The sequence below is a fragment of the Xiphophorus hellerii genome, chromosome 12 (genome assembly GCF_003331165.1).
Source record: "Xiphophorus hellerii strain 12219 chromosome 12, Xiphophorus_hellerii-4.1, whole genome shotgun sequence".
NCBI lineage: Eukaryota > Metazoa > Chordata > Actinopteri > Cyprinodontiformes > Poeciliidae > Xiphophorus > Xiphophorus hellerii.
The window spans coordinates 5448168-5470245 of NC_045683.1; the positions used below are offsets into that span (position 1 = coordinate 5448168).

Here is a 22078-nt window from a genome sequence, read left to right on the forward strand (position 1 = left end):
CATAACCGGATGTTCATATAGGAGAAAAAAATCCCAAACAATTTAAGACTAGTTGGGAAGAAAATCCCTACATAGATAGACCTGATGAAAATGTGCAGACGATGAAATCAGCCACTTTAAAGCTACATTATCTCTCATGAATGGTTAGTTATTCAGCCAGAATTATACCAGAAGTTTGCTAATCAGTAGCAACAACTTTAGATATGTACTTTAGAGTAAATGCACATCTTATTATAGCCCTAGGCTGGAAGTTACACAGCAGGTAGTGTGCTTTCTGTTGTCCGAAGTCACAAAGCAAACAAAAAGTGCAACAATGGCGCAGAGCATTATTTACGTTTGGTTAGTTTCTGGGTTTTGTGCAGCAAGAAGACATTTTTACAGAGCTCAGATTGTTGTCAGGATAGGAAACAAAGAAGAAGAAGAAAAAAAGAGGGACTGCAGAAACAACTCACACTTCAGGATTCTGTTTTTGACGTCAGACTTAGATGTTAAGTTCTGGTAATTATCTCTGTGTAGAAGTCAGTGGCGGTGTTTATGAGGGCCACATGCGCCGCGATAGAAAGAGGAACACACTAACATCAGAGTTAGGAAATAAAATTTACATATTAGTTACCCCTGATCAAGTTTTCTACTGCGTTTCTTCGTGTGCAATCAAGGGATCAATGTCGCCCCCTGCTGGCTACTGAAAATAAGAATATTTTGCTTGTTTTGTTCAGCACTGAATTTAAATATTTTTCTGCCTTTTTGTTGGTTGGGAGCAACAGAAGAAATGACTCTTTTATATGAAATAATAATAATAATTTAAAAATGTTCTTCACATCTGTTTCAGGTTTTGAGACTTAAATCGTGTCAACTTGTTCTCTGTGAATCATAAATTCCCGATTCTACTCTTTGTTTATGATTTATGGCTGTGGTTTTTGTTGTTTGACACAGATGCTTGTTTCCTGGTCGTCCCATATTCCTCTTTCTCTACTTACTCCTTTGTTTTATTATTGTTTCTTTTCAAATCTTTATTGTTTCTTCTCTACATCAATTTAATCATTGAATTGCCTTAAATGTTGTATTTTCTTGCTTAGTTTCAGCTTTATTCAACTCCTTCATTCACAGTCTTAATGATTTCCATCAAATTAATTGGAATATTGCACATGCCTATTCCTGTATCATGGAGATTTTCCTCAACTATCATCTATTAATTCAATATGTCTTTGTCTCCTTCCCTTTATGTGTGACTGAGTCTTCTGAGTCATACTGGCAGTAATAATTACTGGACAATTAGTCACAAATGTTTTATAGTAAAATGTATTATTGTAAACTTGAAAGTCTACCAGTCTGTGCCACTTTGCATGGAAAAAGTGAGTGACAAACAAACATGCAGACAAACCTTTTGGATGTTCTTGTTGGGAGGCAGACAGATTAGGATTAAATTACATACAATTTTATCCCGAACAGCCTTGTAATCCCTACACCGATTCCCTGTAGCTCAGAGGAAGTTAGTTTATAAATCACTGAACAGTTTAGCACCACAATACATTAAAGATCTGCTGTTGTTGTATGAACAATCCTGACCTCTCAGGTGTTCTGGTTCTGGTTCTGGTTCTGGTTTGCTTTGCATCCCCAGAACCAGAACCAAACATGGAGAAGCAGCATTCAGTGTCTGTGCTCCACAAATCTGGAACAAACTTCCAGAAAACTGCAAGATAGCCGAAACACTGAGCTTCTTTAAATCTAGACTAGTTGCCTTTTAACCCATAATAAGTGAAACATTGACCGACATATTTGATGTGTATTGATGATTTTAATGATTGACAAAATGTAATGTCTGTTACTGGTTTCACTGCATGTGTTTGATATTTTTATGTTTTCACAATATGAAGCTCTTTGAACTGCCTTGTTGAAACACTGAGTTCCTTTAAATCAATGCTAAACCCCCTTTGATTTATAATAACTGGATGAATATATCTGATGTATTCAATGACAACATTTTACTAAATGTAATAGTTGTTGCTTGTTTCATAATTGGTTACTGTATTACAATTTTATAGTGCTGCCTTGTTGCTGAAATGTGCTAAACAAATGAACTTGATTCGACATGAATAATGAAGCCCAACAGAAGGAGCCAAAAATAAAAATCATCTGTCATTTCTCTTGGCCCCAGCTCAGGCCGTAAAGCGGACTATTCCTGCACGATGTTTCGTTATTCACCTGCTGCAACATGGCAGGTGATTCTGAATCAGCTGCTTTAGAAAGCGGATTGTTGTGTTGTTCTCTCAGAAATCTAATATATTTTTCCTAAATTGCATCCAGTGTTGTATGATGAGCACAACTTTTCTCATCTAGAATCAAGGCCATGCAAGATGATGAAGTAGATTTAATTACTTTCCTCCTGAAGTTGTCGTAAATAGCTGGGGGTAACTTCCTCTCTTGCATGTTGGAAACCCTGGTTGGTGGTGAAAATAATGACATTTATTTCAGCTCTAAAATTTGTAATCTAATAATATCATAACCTTAGTAACTTTGGGATCACCTTTTCTGAAAGGGAAGTAGTTACTCTGACTGGCAAAACTGAAACCTCGTATTTAAACTATGATTAGTAACAGTGACTTTGGCTGCCTCGGTCAGAAAAATGTTTTTTTTTGTTTGTAAAGCTGACTAACTCTGACAAATGAATCGCTTTGGCACAAAAATGCTCTTAAACTCCAGGTATAAATGATAGTGTTTACATAAAACATAAACAAATTTTGTTGCATTACTGCATTGAAAGTCTGAGTATGTTATTGGGATTTTACTTAAAAGAGTGACACAAAGTAGCACACAATTGTAAATAATATGTTTTTGAAGCACTTTTACAAGACCCCCCCCCCAAAACAAACAAATAAAACCCCAGAGTGCCATGTATTTTTATCTTATTATTCAGATCTCTTTATTCTGATAACCCTGGATAAGATTCAGTTCAAATAATTGCCTTCACCTTTCATGTAAACACAGTATACTAGTGTGTAATTTAATCTCAGTCCTAATACAGTGGCTTTTTTAACACCTCAGAGGTGTCAGGCGGTGATGAAAAGATGGAGGGTTAGGTCATAAAAGCACAAGCTGTAAATATCTGCTGGCGCTTTGCTAAATCAGTAACCTGAAACTGGGAAGAGGATGTCCCAGTAGCTGAAGAGATCCAAAGCTTAGAAGGCAACAGGACAATTATTATTTTGTGTTGTATTTGATTTTATTGAGATTTTATATGATCTTTATAAAATAGTGGCAAGAAGAAACCCAACTCATGTAGAAGAATCAGCAAACACATGGAACCAAGTCCATCAATCAGATTAGATAAAAACTTAACTTTCTGGCCCACCTGCATTTATTTTATACAGGGTTAAATGAACACTGAATATGTCATCTTCATGGTAGTGGCAGTATCATGCTGAGGTATGAAACAAAGTATCAGGGAGGAAGAAGTGGTTAATTAAGATAAATACAGATTAAACTGGAAGAGAACCAGTCAGGGGCTACAGGTGTTTGGGTTTTGATCGGTGTTTGATTATTTCTTATGGATTATTTCTGACCTTTTGGTTTTTACCTTCAGGTTTATTTTCATAGTTTGTTGTCTTTACTGAATATTTATATTATTTCCTGTATTCCTGTCATGTTTTACTGTGTTTGTATTTTGATTATTTCCTTTTTATTCATGCTGTTCACTTCCTTGTATTATTGCTCAAAATGTCTTGCCATACAGGATTATTCCTTCAAGTTTAGTTTTCTTTATTGCTGCATTTTGTAACTTTGTGCATTTTATTTTATTTTCCTGAGATTAGTGATTGCCTTCTCGGTTTGGTTTGTTGTTTATGTCCTCTTTAGCTTCTCTCATTGTATTATTCTGCTTCCTGTTTCTATTGTATTCACTCACATGCGCTGCCTCGTCATCTCCATGTGTTTCAGCTGAACTAAAACTTATATGAGCTCTCGATTTCTCGCTGTTCAGTGAGAAATTTAACTTTTCTGAGTTTTTATAAGTTTTGTTTATTAAATTCTTCATTTGTGCCTCTTTCTACGTGAGACTGGGGAAGAGGTTCACCTTCCAACAAACTTACAGCCAGCGACCCAACAGGATAGTTTAGATCAAAACATATCATCTGTGAAAATGGCCCAGTTAAAGTCCAAATCTAAGCTCAACCAATTATCTGTTGTGAGACTGTAAAATATTTCCCTGTCTAGAAATAAAGTATTGGAGCTGGTATGGCAGAGAACAGTGGATCTACCAAGTAATTGATTCACAGAGGGCTGAATGCAAATGTACACCACACTTTTCAGATTTCAGGAAAATCTAATAGCATTTTTCTAAAATCTTATTAGAAAACAAAGAAGTTTGTGGTTTATAATATAAAATGTCAAATAGTTTTGCAAAATACTGTCCCAGAAGCAGTTTTAAATAAATCTTTTAGAACTTTAATGCCAGCAGCCTATCTGATGGACACAATTTCTTAATATTTCTTAGAAAAAATCAGTGGAAAATATCTAAAATAACTGCTCATAAAATGTCTTAAAGGGACTTTTTTGAGCTTTATATCATGTTATAATGTTATTCCACCATCAAAAGCATAGAGTTGTCTTTCAGGCATGTTTGAGAAATCCTTTAATCTCCATGACTGGGTGGATCTAGCTCCGCCTTCAGGACGAAGCACCTCCTCTGAGCTGCAGTTTCTAAGGTTCAGAGCAGCTATCCTACGCGAATCGCCCCCTCAGCTCCTTCAGACTAGCTAGCAGCAATTAGCAAACACCTGGTGGAGCTGAACTCATTAAACAAGCTACTTCTCAGTGCATGACCGGTATAAATGCTGTTGAAAGATAAATAGAGAAGCTCTGCTGTGATGACTTCCTGAAGGCAGAGTTTCAGAAAGAGCAGAAGTTTTTAAAGAGACAGAGGCCCAATTTCAAGGAGTTAAATTACAAAGTAAAATTTCTTTACTTTGAAATACATACAGCAGATACAATACATATTTGATATGTATCTGCTTTTATAACAACTGAAGGTAACATAGCTACTTGATTGTGCTATAAAATGGCATTATGTGTCTGGAAAACACATAATACTGCCCCTTTAGCAAGGAGTCAAAAACCTTGAGTGAGAGTTTATTCTCAGTGTACCCGCTGATCTGCATATCAGCATATGAATTTCTAAGTTTGAATGGCTAAATGTGGCTCCAGTCAACAGGGCCCCGGCAGAAAAACAGCCAAAAGAAGCACAACAACAAACCTTGAGAAACTTTCAGTCTTTACATGATTACAAGAAAAAATATCTGTATCCTAGAAAAGTAAAGCAAACTGCACAGCAGGTTATATGAGCTACAGCTTCAGATATCACAGTCAGTTTCTTTATTGGCCATTAGAGGGTTGCAAACCATATTTGTGCTTTGCTGCAGATCATTTAGAGGCGGGAGATCTAGCTGCAGGTGAGACTCTCTGCTTGTCTGTCTGACGACAGGTAGGAAATGCAAATGAGAGCTGCCGCTCGTTCTTATGATACCACACGCTTTTAATCTCTGAGACTATTTGCATCTGGCATCTGACACAAAGACACGTCCTCATGACTTGAGCTGTGAGACTCGTGCCAGCATCCTAAGCATGGTAAAGTAAATATTTTTTCTTTGGTTCTACTTCGGATAATGCTTTGTTAATGTTGGGTGGAATAAGGGGGAAGTGGGAAGGTGTTGTCACAGACTTTTGCTGACTGTTTGTGCAGTTACTGTCACTTCTGTTTGTTTTTCTTTAGCAGGGCTGCATGAGGGAATAATACGACGACGTTAAGAACAGAAAAGTTTGTTAGGATGTGCTTACCTGACAAGCGTAAAGAAAATCAGGTGTCTGTTCTTAGTGATGACAAGCAGATTTCCTTGTTGTGAAAAGTTTTCATAAAGTCAGTCACAGGATGCTAATCTGTAGTTTAATCTCACTTAATTTAGATTTAACGTAATTTAAAATACAGTCTGAGTGATTCTTTGTCTCATTCAGAACCAGTTCTGTCCCTAACACAGGTCTTTATTTGACTCTTCTATTCAAACTTCCTCATGCTGAGTTTCAGCCTCTTGGACAGGAAATCATGATGGGTGGTGGTTGTTGCCATGTGAAAAAAAATGCGTAATTTACAGTTTAAAACTTTAGGTTTCAAGATGTGTAAAAAAAAATTCATTTCTCACTTTTAATTTCAGTGTAGGAGGGAGTCTATTTTAAGTGTTCCTCGTAAAGTCTCACTTTGTCCTTTGGGTGAAAAAGCCCACAGCACACTGTCAAAAAAGTGAGAGGAATATTTTTGAAGGGGTTGAAGTTGCACAAAAGCTATTTTAGTTGCTCTTTTTAAAAAAACTTTTTGTGGGAGCCGATTGAGCTGCTGTCACTAACACAGAAACACTATTTCTATTGTGTGAATGGTGAGACATTTGAATGGTGCGTGCCTTGTCCTTGTTTGCATTAGATTTCATTTCATAGTCAGATGCAATTTCCTTTTTCCTGCTGCCCTCTCCTCTTTGGGCCGGGCCAGGATGCAATAAAACAGCTAACACAAAGCACAACCTTGTCACTGTGGCTTCTCCCGACCCTAAAACGCAGCTCTATCTGAACATAACTGCATGAGGAAAAGCTGATAAATAGCAGAAGGGTGATGTAGTTCTCTTTCATCATTCCACCTACTGCTCATCTTACAGTGAAGCCACTGTTTTCTGATATGGTTAACAAGTGACTCGCTACAAACCGTCGGTTCTTCTCCACCTTTCCGTGTGTCCGTAATCATTTACTCTGCACGATACTTCCCCTCTGACCGCCTGCGCTGTGGGAAAAGCTCCACTTCCTGATTTCACCTGAGGTGTTCGTTAATCTGCTCCTCACACTATTCTTATTATAAACATTGCAGTTGAACAATTGATAATCTGACTTTGGTAAAAGTTCTTGATACTCTACCCAATACAAACTTACATCAAAGAAAATATATTTTAACCAAAAATATACAAGAAAGCTTTGTTATTTTAATGCTTCTGTCTGCTGAGCCTGTTTGTTATGTCCTTGTAATTTTAATAAGACACAGTAAACACTACATATTGTCTCTGAAAGTAGATTAACGTGTTCTAACATAGACATATTACCTACCTTAAGTATTAATTTTATGCTAAATTTAATATTTGAATTAAGTTTTCTTTTGCCTAAATGTGTTATTTTGTATTTATTTGCAGAATTTTTTATTTCAGTCTTAAAAATGACAGAATTTCCACATTAAAGTCATAATTATAATCAGTTTATACTTTTTTACTTTTACTTGAGTAAAATTTTGAAGTAGTGCTACCTTTACTTGAGTACAATCTTTGCTTACTCTTCCCACTTCTAAGGGCAGATACCCAAAGTTTTTAAGCCAAGTCACAAAAGACTATTCTGTCAAATACTTTTATGCAAATAAAAGTAAAACTAAATCCCTAAAAAAGTCACCGTTATGGTAATTCTGACTGACGTAAACCAGGAAAACATGGTCTAATGTTAAAGAGTAAAAGAAAATAGTTCTCTACCTGCAAGGTGAATGTAAATATAGCTAATACTTAACGTAACGTAAATACAAAGAAGAGTGATTATGGGGAGAGTCAGGTGACAGGGAGGGAAAAGCAAGGAATAAGGGCAGCAAATGTGCAACAGGAAAATATTGATTGAAAATAAACACACAGATGGATAAAAAATTCACAAAGTGCATGAGTAATCAGGAATGTACAGCATATTTCACAGAAATATATGATACAAAGTTAAAAACAAAAGTGATGAACAAAACTCAAAGTCCACAGAATGAGAGGAGGGAAATTTATGGAAGTTAAAAAAGGGTGTTTTTCCGTTTTGTGCAGCTTATCTCAGGCTAAAATACTGACGGCTTCATTAACGAGTTCTGGCACAGGTTACCATTTGCTATCTCTTTCTCACAAACACATTTGTATTCTTCTCAAAAGCCAACTAAAATTAGGCCCCACTTCTGGTTGGAGAAGTGAGAAGTTGCAGATTAAAATAAATTAATAAAATACATTTTCTTTAAACAGAAATAACCAGAAGAATACAATCATGAAACTAATGGGCTTCTGGTCTCATGATTCCACCTGGCAGCAAATTTTGATTATTTAGATAAACAAGTTAAAGTGACCATTGTTTAAACTATGTACTTACAGCGCAATGCTCTGAGACTTTGAATGTGCTGATGCTCAGTTTTATCCTTTAAAGAGAACTTATTATGCAAAATTCACATTTTGTACAGTTTTGTACTTCTATTTGGGTCTATACTTCTTCTTCTAAAAAAAAGCCCAACCGCTTAAAACCCCCCAATAAGTTCATGTTTTTTTGACTGTTTTCAAAAACCTCCGGAATGTAACAAATCAGCAGTTACCTAGCAACCCCAGCGAACCCAGCCGTTACCTAGCAACCTATTAGAGTTTCAGAACATTTGGTCAGTGGGTTTTACTGCTGTAAAACTGCTGCTGGGGGAAAAAAAAGTGTTGTGCCGTTGACGTATCATTCAGAAACCACTTGCTGCATCCTTGCTGATTGTGGAGGAGTCTCTTCTTCTGCTTTTCAAAGATGTACATTTGTATAACTGCACATCTGTTTTCAGCCATTTTCACGTAAGTGAAAACGTTGAATTAGGGGGCGTGGCCAGCAGCAGATTAGTTGGATTTAAAGTGGCAAGACGCCCTAAAAGAACTCAATCTGAACGGAAATGACCAGACTAAAATGTCATAATCTAAGAAGGATTTTTTATTTTTTTTGCAAAACACATGATGAGCATGTTTTGTGTGGCCTATCCAAACCTGTTCCATAAAGCATAACAGGTCAACGTCATCTGACACCTCAGTGCTTTATTTCTCTGCTTCTATTGTTTTCAGAGTTTCCTTGGAAAACTGAAGCCCCGGTAAGTAAAAAGAAAGAAGCCCTTCATCTGGTTCAGTGCACCAAGATTCATCATACATTACAGCAGCATGTTTTGATTGAGTCTTTTCTTCTACCTTTGACACACAGTGGACCTCCGGCCCCTCCAAGGAGGACAGGTGAGATTTACCTTCACTTAAAAACAAAGGTTCGGTTTCTCCTCTCACATTTAATTTTTTTGTTTGTTTGTTTCAGACAACAATGCAGCGTTTGAATGGCCACAGGATGAATTTGTGAGTAGCCCACATTTTTCAATGTCTAATTTGTCTTTGTGTATTTCTTATTTTGTACCACAGCTTTAGTGGTTTTGTGAAACGTGTCCTAGTTAGTTTTTACGATCACAGAGGGTAACATGGCAGTCTCATCATGTGGTTGGAGAAATGAGAAGCTGCAGATTAACGCCAGCATTTATCCTAACGTAAAGATGAGGTAAAATATTTTAGATTTCTGACAGTGTTTGTCTCTATCAGGATGATGAAGACGGGGACATGTATGAAGTTCCTCCCTGTGAGCGTCAGCCTGTCAAGGTCCCACAGACACAAATACAGGAAAACATTTACTTGGGTAAAAAAAACCTCTGCATTTTCTCTCTTAATGTAGCTCAATGTAAAAAAAAAAAAAAGTGCAAACCCATGTATTCACAACCCTTGAACTTCTGTTTACGTTTTGCCACATTACAGCGATAGTCTTACAAAACTTTTGCTCAATACATTTCTGTACTTTCATTTGGGTCTCTACTGCTTCTAAAAAAAAAAGCCCAATCGCTTAAATAAACAACAAGTTAATATTTGTTGACTTGTTTCAAAAACCTCCGGAATGTAAACTCACAAATCAGCAGACGCAGCCCCGTTACCTAGCAACCCCAGCCAGCCCCGCCCCGTTACTTAGCAACCCACTAGAGCTCCAGAATGTTTGGTCTGCTGGTTTCACCGCTGCAAAAAAAAAGGCTGCTGGAAAAGATAAGTGCTTTGTTGTTGACAGGAAGTAGAACATATTTTTGAAGAAGAAGAAGAGCCTGCTGAGATTGTGTAATTTTACAAAGAAATAATTCAGTAAATACATGGGCTAGTGGAGATATGCTTAAAGAAGTTGGAGAGTTGACATCATAGCAAACTCAAAGAGGGTTAATTAAAAATGCACTATCACATAAAATGGAAATAAAATATGTCAAAGTTTGAAAAAAGCACAGTTTTGAAAATTCCTATATTTCTTTTTCTTTTTTCCTCAAGTCAGTTTTGTATTTTTTCTTTTTTGCAGAGAGGGCATCTCGTCCTGAAATTCACGCCCCACCCAGAATATCCAAACCCTCTGTAAGAACAGCTTCAAACTTTGTATTTCTCTAAAATTGTGCAAATATATTCCTTTAGTTTTGATTAAATATTCTCACCTGTTCCATTCAGACACCACAGAACACTGTAAAACGTGAGTTGTCGTCATTCTTTGTTTATTTAACAGTAGACATGTGTCTATAATGTGGGTGAAAAGCTTTGTTTTCCCTTCCAGCTCCTGAAATAAACAGAACTGAGAAACCTGGAAGGATAAAGATGCCCGATCCTCCGGCCCGCAGTGCTCCCGCTCCGGCTCCTTTACCTGAAGAAGGTGAAATAAACACCACAGTCACAGGTTTAAATCACTGAAAGAAACCTTAAATTCATATTTAAATGAGTTTACAGAGCAGTCAAAAAGATTTCCTCCAATTTGTGGTTCAAGTACTTTTAAAACCCAGAGCTGGTTAGTTGTGTTTTATATTTAGCAACATTTTTTTCTTTTGGGAAATAAAAAGAAAAGAAAACTAAAAAACAAAGAAGACAGCGCCACACCTCTTAGCAACTTGTGGGTATCAGAAAAAATTTATTATTTGAAAAACTGAGAAAAACAACAAAACTATTAATACATAGGATGCATTGATTTATCATTCACAACATTAAAGTTAAAACCTACTGACAAGCTATAAATATAAAATCTGTTTTTATGCAAAGTATTTTTGATCAGTTCTGTTTGAAATAAATAGCACAAATAATTTCAGTATCCAGCTCTGCTTGCCACGTTTTTTTATTTTGTTTGTTTTGATAAAAATGGAGTGTTTTAATTAATGTTCTGAACTATAATATAGATAAAAATCCAGCTTTATGACTTGCAGTGTTGTGAAAAAGTATTTTCCCTCTCACAGCTTTGCTCTTCAGATTGGGAGTTTATTGCCTTTAAAAGTGAGAATATTATGGTAAAAATGTTTTTTACTCCTTGTTTGATCTCTTTTCAGATGTTTATCTGGATCCAAATGAAGAACAGGTTAGTCTGATCTGTTAGTTTTAAATTATGACCTGTACATGCTTGTAAATATTTATGAATAAATAAATAAATAAATGAATAAATAAATACATAAATAATTATCCATTAGGGGGTGTACAAAACTCATTCAATAATAGCTAAACTGCAAAAAAAAAAGAGAAAACAACCAAATTGTAATTTTATTTCACAAATTAATGATCTCTTTTATTTCAGGAAGACAATGATGACGTGTATTTGGAGCCAGAAGCATGTATGTCGCACCTCACACTGAAAAACAACATTGCTTGACAACAATAGGTCCCAGAATATCACTACAGAAAATGTTTGATCATTTCATTTCTCTCTGCTCTCCAGCCTGCCCTCCTCCTGCCCCAAACAGAGGACCCAAACCTCCTCCTCCAAAACCCATGTAAGTGTTTTCCATTTGAGTTTGTGCATTTCTTTGTTTTCTCACCATAGAAAGTTACATTAAAACCACAGCCAGTGCAGCCTGTTAAATGTCTGTTATTTCATGTATTATGGATGTGGAGGACACTATGTAGGCTGGCAAAATGAGACAAGATCTACAAGAAAAAAAAAAATTTGTCTGCACAAAAAAAAACCCAAGTCTATTACAGAAAACTGAATCCAAACAGGAGGATCTGATTAAGACCTGAAGAACCCAGGAGAGTTATTATAGGATGAAATTATTGGGACCTGGTTGGCAGAATGTGTTGGAGGTCAAACCCGAAGAAAAACCGAGGACAGAAAAAAAATGGGGAAATCTAAAATGAAGGAATGGATGAACAGAGAAGCTTCTGAACCAGAAAAATGAGCAAATTCATACTGCGAAAATTATTTTTTTTGTTTAGTTTCTACTGCAAATATGCTATAAAACTAACTTACAAGTAACTTTTCAGCAAGAAATATGAGCGTGTTTTGAAGTAAATAATTAAGTGATATTGATGAAAAAGTTCTAGCTCACTGGCAGATTTTTTCACTTATACCACGGGAAAATGTCTCGCTGTAGGTGAAATAATCTACCAGTGGAGCCTTTTTATCAATATTAAGGAATTATTGACATAAAACAAGCTCCTATATATTACTGAAAAGTTACTTGTAAGTTAGTTTTGTCTTATTTCAAATGAACTAAGATGTTTGCACTAGAAACTAGACAAGAAAATATTTGGTAATATTTGTGTTTTTTTGCAAATCAAAACACATGAGAAGAGAAGAGTGACACTTATCAAACCAAAAGGTGTCAAAGGAGTAACAGAAGCTACATAGATGGAGTCAGTCTGGCCTTTTCACAGCTTCACACTCTTTTATAATCAGAGCTTATAATAAGACAATAAGCTCTTATTTTCACATTATCTGCAGGGTAAAACCACCAGTTCCAAGAGCTGAGACTGTAAGTGTATCTTGCTTTTCTTCTTTAAATGCTGGGAACTGTCCTAGTAAAAGTAACAGAGCCCAAATAGGTGTTGATCCATGAAAAATCGTTCAGTATTCTGTGCCAAAGGTAATATTTACAAATCCCACACTAGAACAATGTTTGCCTTTTCTTCTAGCAACCAATGTTTTCTGCTATTCATGAGCTAAAGACATGTGAGTAACTATTTAACCAGTGAAAATGGACAGCAACAAACCTCGAGAGATAATGAAGCCAGAGGAAAATGTCATAATTTATCTTACAGCTGAGGATAGACGCGCCAGCTTCCCCGGTCAGCTAACGCAACGAGTTCTGCCTCCAGATCTGAAGGAACCTAAACCCATGTATGAGTGCTGGCTATATGGCAAAACTATTTAAAGTGATGGAATTTGGATTGATTTCCAGTTTATTTTTTCTGTTTCATTTAATTTATGTTTAAATGAAAACTAAACTACCCCGTCTTTGTTGCAGGCTTCCTCATCCTCTGATGGGAGACTACAAACCTGGAGGTGAGCTGGGAGTCTGCTTAGATTATTACTTTGGATTGTTTCTGACAATATGCAGATAATATTCAGCATATTGCATGTTTTATATCTGTTTCAAGGTGGCAGTAGGATGACGAAGCAAAGTGGAAATGAGGTACAGTATCAACCTGCAGGAAAAAATAAATTTAGACCGGAAGTTCTCTGGTTTCATTCACAAAAAACAAACTGTGGTTAGCAACTAAACTTAATTTAGACTATTTTACTATTAATATGCTCATATGTTCAATACTCAGATTTAAAAATCCCATTTGTAACATGAATTTTTACAAATGGGAGTTTTTTTAGACAACATGAAAATGTTGGTATGGAGTTCAGTAAAATAGATAACTCGGGAGATTTAAGAGGAAATATTTTGTGTTTTCTACTCCTGTAAAGCAGCAGCAGAAAAACACCAAATGGGTCATTTTCCAATAATAAAGAGTTATTTTGTATTTTTGGTTGCCCTGCAACAGACTGGCGACTTGTCCAGGGTGAACCCTGCCTCTCGCCTGCACTGTTAGCTGGAGATAGGCACCAGCACCCCTCCGGACGCCACTAGATACAGGGGTGTTAGAAAATGGATGGATGCATGGATGGATGGATGGATGGATTGATTTTTAGTGTGAAACGTGGCAGAGAGGCACAGAATGGGGACAAAATGTCTGTTCCATACAAATCAGATTGAAAATGTTGATACATATTCAGAACTTGATCTCAAAATAATAATAGAGGGACATTTGTTGACTTAATTTCTGTTTTTCATTCAATTTAGGATAAAGAGTGGTTTGCTGGAGACTGTAGCAGACAGACAGCTGAGAATCTCTTAAATAGAGTCAGAAAGGTAAGCCCACTTAAATCACTATAAAATGTAATTTTCTGACAAAAAAGAAAGCTTTCTAAAATGGGAACTGTATAGGTAACAGCATAGAGCAGCTGTGATTTTTTTGTAAATAAAAAAACAATTTTCTTGACAAAAGTACCTCAGGAGGTTTATGTTTTGGCCCAAGGATACTTTCCACAAATATTATACTCAGAAAGTGCAGGAAGATTTGTGAAAGTAAAATTTCTTCAAAAAAAGAAGAAGCCATATTTGCACAACCCAAAGGATTTGGGATAGAAAACACAACTTATTGCAGTAGCATTTATTTGATCATCTTAAACATTCAAATGTGACAAAAAAGCAAAAACATGAATTCTGAAAGAAAGAAAACGTTTCAAATTACATTCAGGTTGTGTACTTGCTTTTTTATCGTACATTTTTCCGTATTTCTTGACTTAGAAGTTGGATATGAATTTAACTGTTGTGAAGTTCAAGAACAAACAAAGTGAAATTAAAAAGTTGTAAAGAATTATAATTTCCAATTTGTGGTTTGTTTTTCAATTCTACTTTCACAAACTTTCTTGGAGCTGTTTTTCTTTGTTCAATGTATAATGTTTTATGGGAAACCTATTCTGCAAAATTCATATTTTTCATGTTTTGATATTTTCATTTGCGTCTCAACTGCTTGTAAACAGAGAAAAAAATCACCCAGCTTTTTTTTTTCTGCCTAAATGTTCATGTTTTTTGGTGTAAGAAAAAAGAGCCATTTCAAAAGCCTCCTGATTAAGTCATAACCAAGGGGCACTGCGTCGTTACCTAGCAACTTAAGATGAGCCCAGCCCGTCACCTAGCAACCCAAATTGAATTCCAGCACATTTAGTCAACTGGTTTTAAAAGACAAGTGCTTTGTTGTTGACTTGCTGTGGGGAAACCACGTGTCACATTCTCGTTGGTTGTGCAGGAGGCTCCACTTCTGCTTTTTAAAGATGTACGTTTGTGTAATGTGTTGCAGGATGGAGCCTTTCTCATTCGATACAGCTCAGACAAACGACCTCAGCAGCCGTACACACTGGCTGTCCTCTACCAGCAGAAGGTGTACAACATCCCCATCCGTTTTATTGAAGAGTCAAAAGGTTACGCCCTCGGAAAGGAGGGCAAGAAGAATGAAGAGGTGAAGAAAAATCCTCATATTTGGAAAATATAAAAGAAGAGAAAGATAACAGGATTCTGGAGAGAAAAGTTAATACAGTGCCTGATAAAGTCTTTCCACATTTTGTCATTCTCCAACCGCAAAGTTAAATGAATTTTATATGGATTTTATATGACTGGTCTGCAACCTTTAAAAGAGCAATTTTTTGCTCTCAGTCCAGCTAAATGAACTGGTTTAGAGCAGAAAATGTCACATGATATTTCTACAAAAACAACTTATGATTTTTGAAATAGGAAATTTGTTGTCACTTTTGAAGAACTAAAGTTTTTACTTCTGTTTTTAGGTCATAAATGAAGAAAAACAAAGCTAACAAATGGCATGTTGATATTTGTGAAAAATTATATTTTCTAAAAAAAAAAGCAAATAGTGTGTAACCTGATAAGAAAACAGAATCTTACTGGTACTTTTTAGTGCCAACTTGAATTTGCAGTTGTATTTATATTTATATTTAAATTCGTTAGAAATTTTAGACAAAGACATCAAGAGCCATTGTGAAAAGACCAAAGAAATACTTGCAGCTCTTCAATTGTATCACCTAAAATCCCATTAAATTCCTTATATTTTGTGGGTGAAATGTGAAATTCAAAGGGTAAAAATACTTTAGGAAGGCACTTTAAACATACTTTTATACGCTGTCTTTACTGTTTGTTATTTTCCCTTTTCTTGCAGGTCTTCAGCAGTCTTGACGAGATGATTTCTTACCACAAGAACAACCAAATACTTCTGATTGACAGCAAGAGCCAGGCCAAGCACACAGCACACCTAACGCAGCCTGTTCGACCCTAAAATGACACTAATTACATGTTGTGTGAGATAAACAGAAGAAACTGAAACTTTATTTTAAAGAAAAAACACCTTAATCTTGCCTGTTATTGTAAAAAATAGATTTTTTATCCACTAAGGTTCTATGAGGAAGATGTCTAGATGAAAACTGTAAGTTTATATTATATCAAGCATCAGCTGTCGCACTTGAGGGCTCAACTCTATTTGTTGCAATTTTTCCGCTTCTGTTCATTTACATAAATTTGTTTGCTCAGATCTTTTTCTGTCACCATCTTATAAGTTCACGTCAGAGTGTTTGTTTTGAAATGCTTTCAGTTTTTAGTGTAACATGTTGGCTGTTCTGCAATCCAGAAAATGTGACTTGCATTGCTTCTGTTGTGTTAATTTCGTCCAGGTTTGTCCGTATTTACCAAAGTTGAATTTTAGTATGTCTGAATGTCATCATATGGGGTTTTTGTTGTGTTTTTTGGGAAGAATTGATTCTCTGGTGACGTATCCTGATGAGAGCAGCAGGTCTCCAGGATCTGTGGGAGCAGCTGCTAACCAGACGCTGACGGCTCCACCTGCTTCCTGTCAGGGTCAAACATTTCCTCTGTGATCAAACCATAAATCTTCTACCAAATGGTAGATCAACAAATGTGTGTCTATTTGCTTTTAGGAAAATATTTTGTAAATCTTACAGCATTCTGCAAACGGATTAGATCCCGAGATGTAAATCAGACTCAGAGCTTCTTCTAAAGCCTTTTTATTTTACATATCGCTTTGCTTGTACAGAACGTCTGTGCTGGTTAAAATGCAAAAGATTTTTCACTGGCTCTACTGTACCAGTGAAATTTGCATTAATAAGAGGTGCAAAGGAGAACTGAATTACTTCCTGAAGCCTGCTACTGTACATGTGGCAAGTAAGAGATCTAATAATAATCTGAGCTTGAACCATTCAAAGTCCTGAGAACCGCAGCAAAGTTTTATACATGTTCCTGTTTTTGACAGGGAATTCAGGACAACCTCACCAAGGTCAACTCAAACTGAGTATTTTCAGCTCTTTCTGTTTTTCTTATGCTCACGTTTTTTTTGTAATCTTTATTATTCCGAAAATTTAAATTTTCCAAAGCTCACCATGTTCTGCTGTCATCCTATAAACCATTTATTTGGGTCTAATTTCCACAACTAACCGTATGATTTGTTTTCCCAGTGACTTGGGAATATTTTTATTTGCCTAAAACACACTCTTTAATTTTTGTGTTGAAGATTGGACCAAAAAAAGGAACAAACCATGTCTTTTCTGGAAGTACGGCTGTCAACAAAGCACCAACGGGCAAAATATAAATGATTTTAATTTATGTCCAAATTTAAAAATGTTTTCTGTCTCTATAGATGCATTTTTATCTTTCAGTGTACAACGTTTAATTTTATGTTTGTTTAGCAACAAACAAGCTTTTAACTAAAACATAATCAGGTACAAATTAATGTAACGTATCAATGTTAGAAGTAAATCCTAAGGTTGCAAAAGGCTGTAGCTGTAAAATCTTTACACATACAAACAGCGCCCCCCTCTGGTACTTCTCATCAGTTAAGAAAAAAAACTAAATTCATTCAAACTTTTATTTAAGAACATTTATTCACAAATATTTGACATTTAAATATTTTATCAACTAGTCCTAGTTGGTCAGAGTGTCGTTCAGTTGCAAATAGAAATACGTGACTTTGAATAGGACTTCCTGTAAAAATGACAAAGAGGCTGGTTTCTTTTTTTATGGGACAGTAAATATAAGATGCCAATCAAACTGGGAAACTTTGACAGAGTATACGGTACAAAAACAAAACAAGTAAAAAAAAACCAAAACTTGTGGAGTTTGTCAGAAAATCTAAAAACTGGTTTTTCAGTAGATATTTGAGGCTGGCAGAGAGATGTTGGAGTTGGGGATATGATTCTTGCCCATTATAATTGATAGATGGTTTGAACTTCCTCTGCTCTTTGGTCCAACTCTTTTTCCACAAAGTCCTCAAGATTTGTGGTCTTAATTCAAGTATTATTTGAGCTTTTGAGAGGCTAATTAACTTTTAAGAAATGCGGTGCCTCAACCAAAAAGTTTATAACAAAAAGAGCTACAAAATGTCACCATAAGCAAATATTTATTTGTTAAAAAACAAACAAACAACCCAAAACCTTTGCATTCTCCTAAAACGTTTGTGTTGGTCTGTCACAAAAATATCTAATAATATATGAATTTCTGGTTGTAAAGTGACAAAATGTGAAATAGTTTAATGTAGCTCAACGCGCAATTAGTCTCCGGTTTAAATATATTTCAGAAACATAAATATTTTCGTTCCTATCCTGTCAAAACAGAGCTAGAGCTGAACTGAATTGTTAATTTTGAAGTTGGTGAAATGGGGAGGGGGAAGAGGTATCAGCGGAAGAGTACAATCTACACATTTAACGGGATGAATCGTCAGTCATCATGTGGAAGGAAAACACGCCAACACATGCAAAGTCATGACTTATAAAGAGTCTGTGCAGATTTTTAGGACACCCTGGTTTCCTTACGAGGCTCCGCGGAGAGCAGGGTTGGTTCAGCTACTAGGTAGAGCGGACTACTTTTCTTAGCGGAGGAGCGGAGCTTTTGATTCAGCGCTGGTGTAGGGGGGCTCCTGAATGGGAGCAGTCACTGGATTCGTGTGATACCACCCAGGCTACATTACCGCCCATCGTTCAGGATTTTCGGGGGACACAAAACAGAAGACAGCCGCCTCTTTCTTCTGGTTATCCCTCATCCCCTTTCCTTCTTCACGGTCTCTTCAGGCGCAGAAATCACCTGAAAATGGCTCAGATATTACCAATACGGTTTCAGGAACATCTCCAGGTAAGCACACGGGAAGAAAAAAAACCCTCAGAAAAATTTTAGCTCCTTTGTTTTGTTTTTTTTGGGGGGGTTGCTTCGCTCTGCACCCATGTTCCTCCGCACACAAACAGCACATGTCGCATTTAAATGGAATCTGAAATTGGGCTGCAGGGTGGTGCTCAATATAGCTACAGGCCTAGTTTTCTGCTCCTGCCGGGCAGATGATGACTTGTAAAAATTGAACAGGCAGGTTGTACACAGCTCCAATGCGGACCGGTGTTTTCAACTTGAAAACGCCGCCGTCATTTTGTGTGTGTGTGTAAACTAACTGCGGCGTTTCGACACTTTCTCTCTCGCTCTCTCTCTTATTTTTACCGCCTACAACTGAGCTCAGCTGTTCACGGTTACGTTGTAACTGAGACCCTGAATGGCACTTGCTGTTAAGCTTTGTTGCTACCGCGTTATCATCTTGCAGCAGCATTTTTCGCCTCTGCTAGGTGGTTTTATGCGCTAAAGCATTGTTTTTGCGGATATTTGGGCGTAAATTTCCAGGCAGGTGTGTGCAGAAGTACAATCTGTTGTTTTGCACTTGGACTGCATTCCAGCCTGCAGGATGAGATCGTTTCTGGGCCCGTTATCCTGCAAGCCCTGCATGACATCTTGCTATTTTTTTTTTTTACTTCAAAGCGCCTCTTTTCAAGTTATCACATTTTATCTAAAACCAGAAACTTCAATGTATTTTATTGGAATTTTACGTGCTAAAATGCAAAACAACGTAGCATTTAATTTTAAAATATAAAGATGTTGACTTCGTGTGTTACAAGTTTTACAAATAATGCTCTGAAAAGTGTGGCTTGCATTTGTAAATCCCTTTACTCTGAAATCACAAGGAGAGGTGCATAATGGTAACATCAGGCTAGTGAAGGCTAGAAGGCTTGAGCTTTGAAGCTTCAATGAAGATGATTCTAATTAAGAGATTTTCATTTTGCTTCAGGAAATAGCATTGTTTTTAAGGAATTATTCAAGAAGACTTTTTTGTCAATTGTATTGAAAATAGCAACCTTCTCTTTAGGGTTAAGGTTTGAGATGAAGTCACAATCAATGATCTGAAAACAGAATATCAGGTTTCTGCACATCCTCAAAATCTCTTAAAATTTAGGAAGTTGGCCTTAAATATGTTAATTACAAGTTTTACATTTTGTCGTGGCAGGATTATTTTAATCTCGTATGATCTAGGTAGGTTATTTTTCTGTTAGGACTTTTCTGTTTGAGTCACGCAGACGTCTTTAATTTGTTTTGTGACTCAAGGTGGTTCAGGCTATGGCTAACTAGCTGCTAATGAACCTTTGCTAGCTAGCTATTTCCATCTGTGATTGTTAAGTGTAAATTTACCACCAGTTGTTTGGACTTTGCCACTGAGTCATTTCTGCTGACAATCTGTATGATGCTATGTGCATTCTGGCTTGGCACTACTATATAAAATACTAAATTTGTCTTTTGTATATGGCTGTTGTGACAAGTCTTGAATTTCATTCGTAATGCTCTTAAAAAAAGTGTTAAATTTGAGTTTTTCAGAAACCTGAATATAAAACTTAGACCTTTACTTTGTTTTGCTGCTCTTTTTGTGTTTCTGTTGCAAAATCTCAAACCACTTTCTAAACTACTTGGTGCAAACGGGCAGTGAGGTTTTAGATGCGTCACCGACACAAGTCTCGATACGCGCTTTGCAAAAATACTTCCAAGATTCCTTGGTAGACGCTCTGAAAGTGTGGACAATAAATCTTAGTGTATTTTTTCAGAGTCTTCAGTGTTTTGCTCCAGAACTTTAGCAAACAAACATCTTCCATCAACTCTTGACCATTTTTGCCTTTATTTCATACACGTAAACAAGTTATTTTGTACCCATATACAGCTGCATGCCAATGAATTAGAATGTTTTTCAAAAGTGGATTTATTACATTAATGCAATTTAAAATCAGATTTAAAAAAATAAAATTCATTACACATTACCGAGTGAAAATTCATTACGTCATGTAATTGTTTGTTTTACACAGGGATAGGAAAAACAAAAAATGATTACTAAAGAAGAAGTGTGTTGTTCTGAATACATTGTCCAATCATACAATGTAAAATTGGAAAATTGAGTGGAAGGAAAAGTCTAGTGGAATAAAAGGTGTTACCTTGACAAGGCTGTGGAACAAAATATGAAATATGTCTCTCCAAGTGAAAAGAGTCTACAGGAGATCACAGTTTGAATGATATAGTGACATATTTACTTTTAAATGATGTTTGAATTTAATTCAGTTTACGTTCCTTTGCAGTCAAGTAATTTCATGAATTGTGGAGATAATTACAAAAATACCATTTCATGTATAATTTGTTTTAGTCGAACATTATTTTCTTTAAATTACACATTTCCCCAATTTCCATTTATTGTGGCTCCCAGATTCCTGTTTGAACCAGTCAATTCTTAACCTTTGATATCCAAAGTAAATTGGAGCAACCTCCTTCTTATTGATATTATTTATCTAAATCATTTAATCATTATTTGTATGTTAGTAGAACATAGAAAATATCAGTTTTTGTAAAAACAAACTTACTAATTGATCCCTGATCCATATGAAACAGTAGATTGCTTTATTTCCTATGTGGGTGGAAGACATTGTTTTGTAGCTGTGGTCCTGAATGACACTGGCTCTCAAGCTTTATTGCTTTTTTCTCCCATATTTTATGAGAACACACTCCCTATTTTCAGTGAATTTAATGTATGGTTGTTGCTTCCTAAGCAGAATTTGGAGAAAATTAGCAGGCAGGTTTGTGCAGAAGTAAAATCCGTCACTTGCTCTCAAACTGAATCCCTTCACTGCACCCAGGCTGGCAGGATGAGAGCATTTAATGCATGATTTCTATTACAACAGTAATATTATATTGATTTAATGTACTGTATTTCCAGGCTCTAATTGAAGCATCTGTGCAGGTTCACAGCAATAAGCATAAGAATAGCACATGACCTTTACTAGAAAAATGTCTCTTTACAATCCATAGCAATAAAAGAAACAAACAGCCGTTTGTATGGCGGTCTGCGGGGGAACCGTTTCCACCACCGTCCCCCCTTCTTCCCCTCAGTTTTTTGGACTTTGAATCGTCTCCCAGTGCAGGCCAAAAGAGAAACTTGTGACGCACCCCACCACCTCCACTGGTCTGTAGCTGGTTGTTATGGCAGCAGCCGGCTGTGAAATGGCCTTTCAGTAGAGAAGAAGAAGAAGG

The 22078-nt window shown here is 36.3% G+C and overlaps 2 protein-coding genes across 5 annotated transcripts in view; both read left to right on the forward strand.

Moving 5' to 3' along the window:
- The first annotated feature begins 5444 nt into the window (after positions 1-5444).
- Positions 5445-17084, forward strand: LOC116729098 (B-cell linker protein). Its single transcript, XM_032577439.1, has 19 exons — positions 5445-5619; positions 8892-8917; positions 9025-9053; positions 9130-9167; positions 9405-9498; positions 10192-10244; positions 10335-10356; positions 10438-10533; positions 11195-11223; positions 11437-11473; positions 11578-11632; positions 12583-12613; positions 12774-12810; positions 12900-12978; positions 13106-13143; positions 13239-13273; positions 13931-13999; positions 14991-15149; positions 15858-17084. Exons 1-19 carry the CDS (start codon positions 5617-5619, stop codon positions 15972-15974), a joined length of 1047 nt encoding a protein of 348 aa, XP_032433330.1. The 5' UTR covers positions 5445-5616; the 3' UTR covers positions 15975-17084.
- Positions 17085-18564: 1480 nt separating this feature from the next.
- Positions 18565-22078, forward strand: part of cltcl1 (clathrin, heavy chain-like 1) — a 40367-nt gene continuing 36853 nt past the window's right edge. For 2 of the 4 annotated variants that reach the window (XM_032577435.1, XM_032577436.1), the window contains exon 1: positions 18565-18832. In XM_032577435.1, coding sequence (XP_032433326.1) covers positions 18791-18832 — 42 coding nt within the window. In that variant the 5' untranslated portion in view covers positions 18565-18790. The remainder of the gene's footprint in view (positions 18833-22078) is intronic. The other 2 variants (XM_032577437.1, XM_032577438.1) reach the window with 1 other exon arrangement.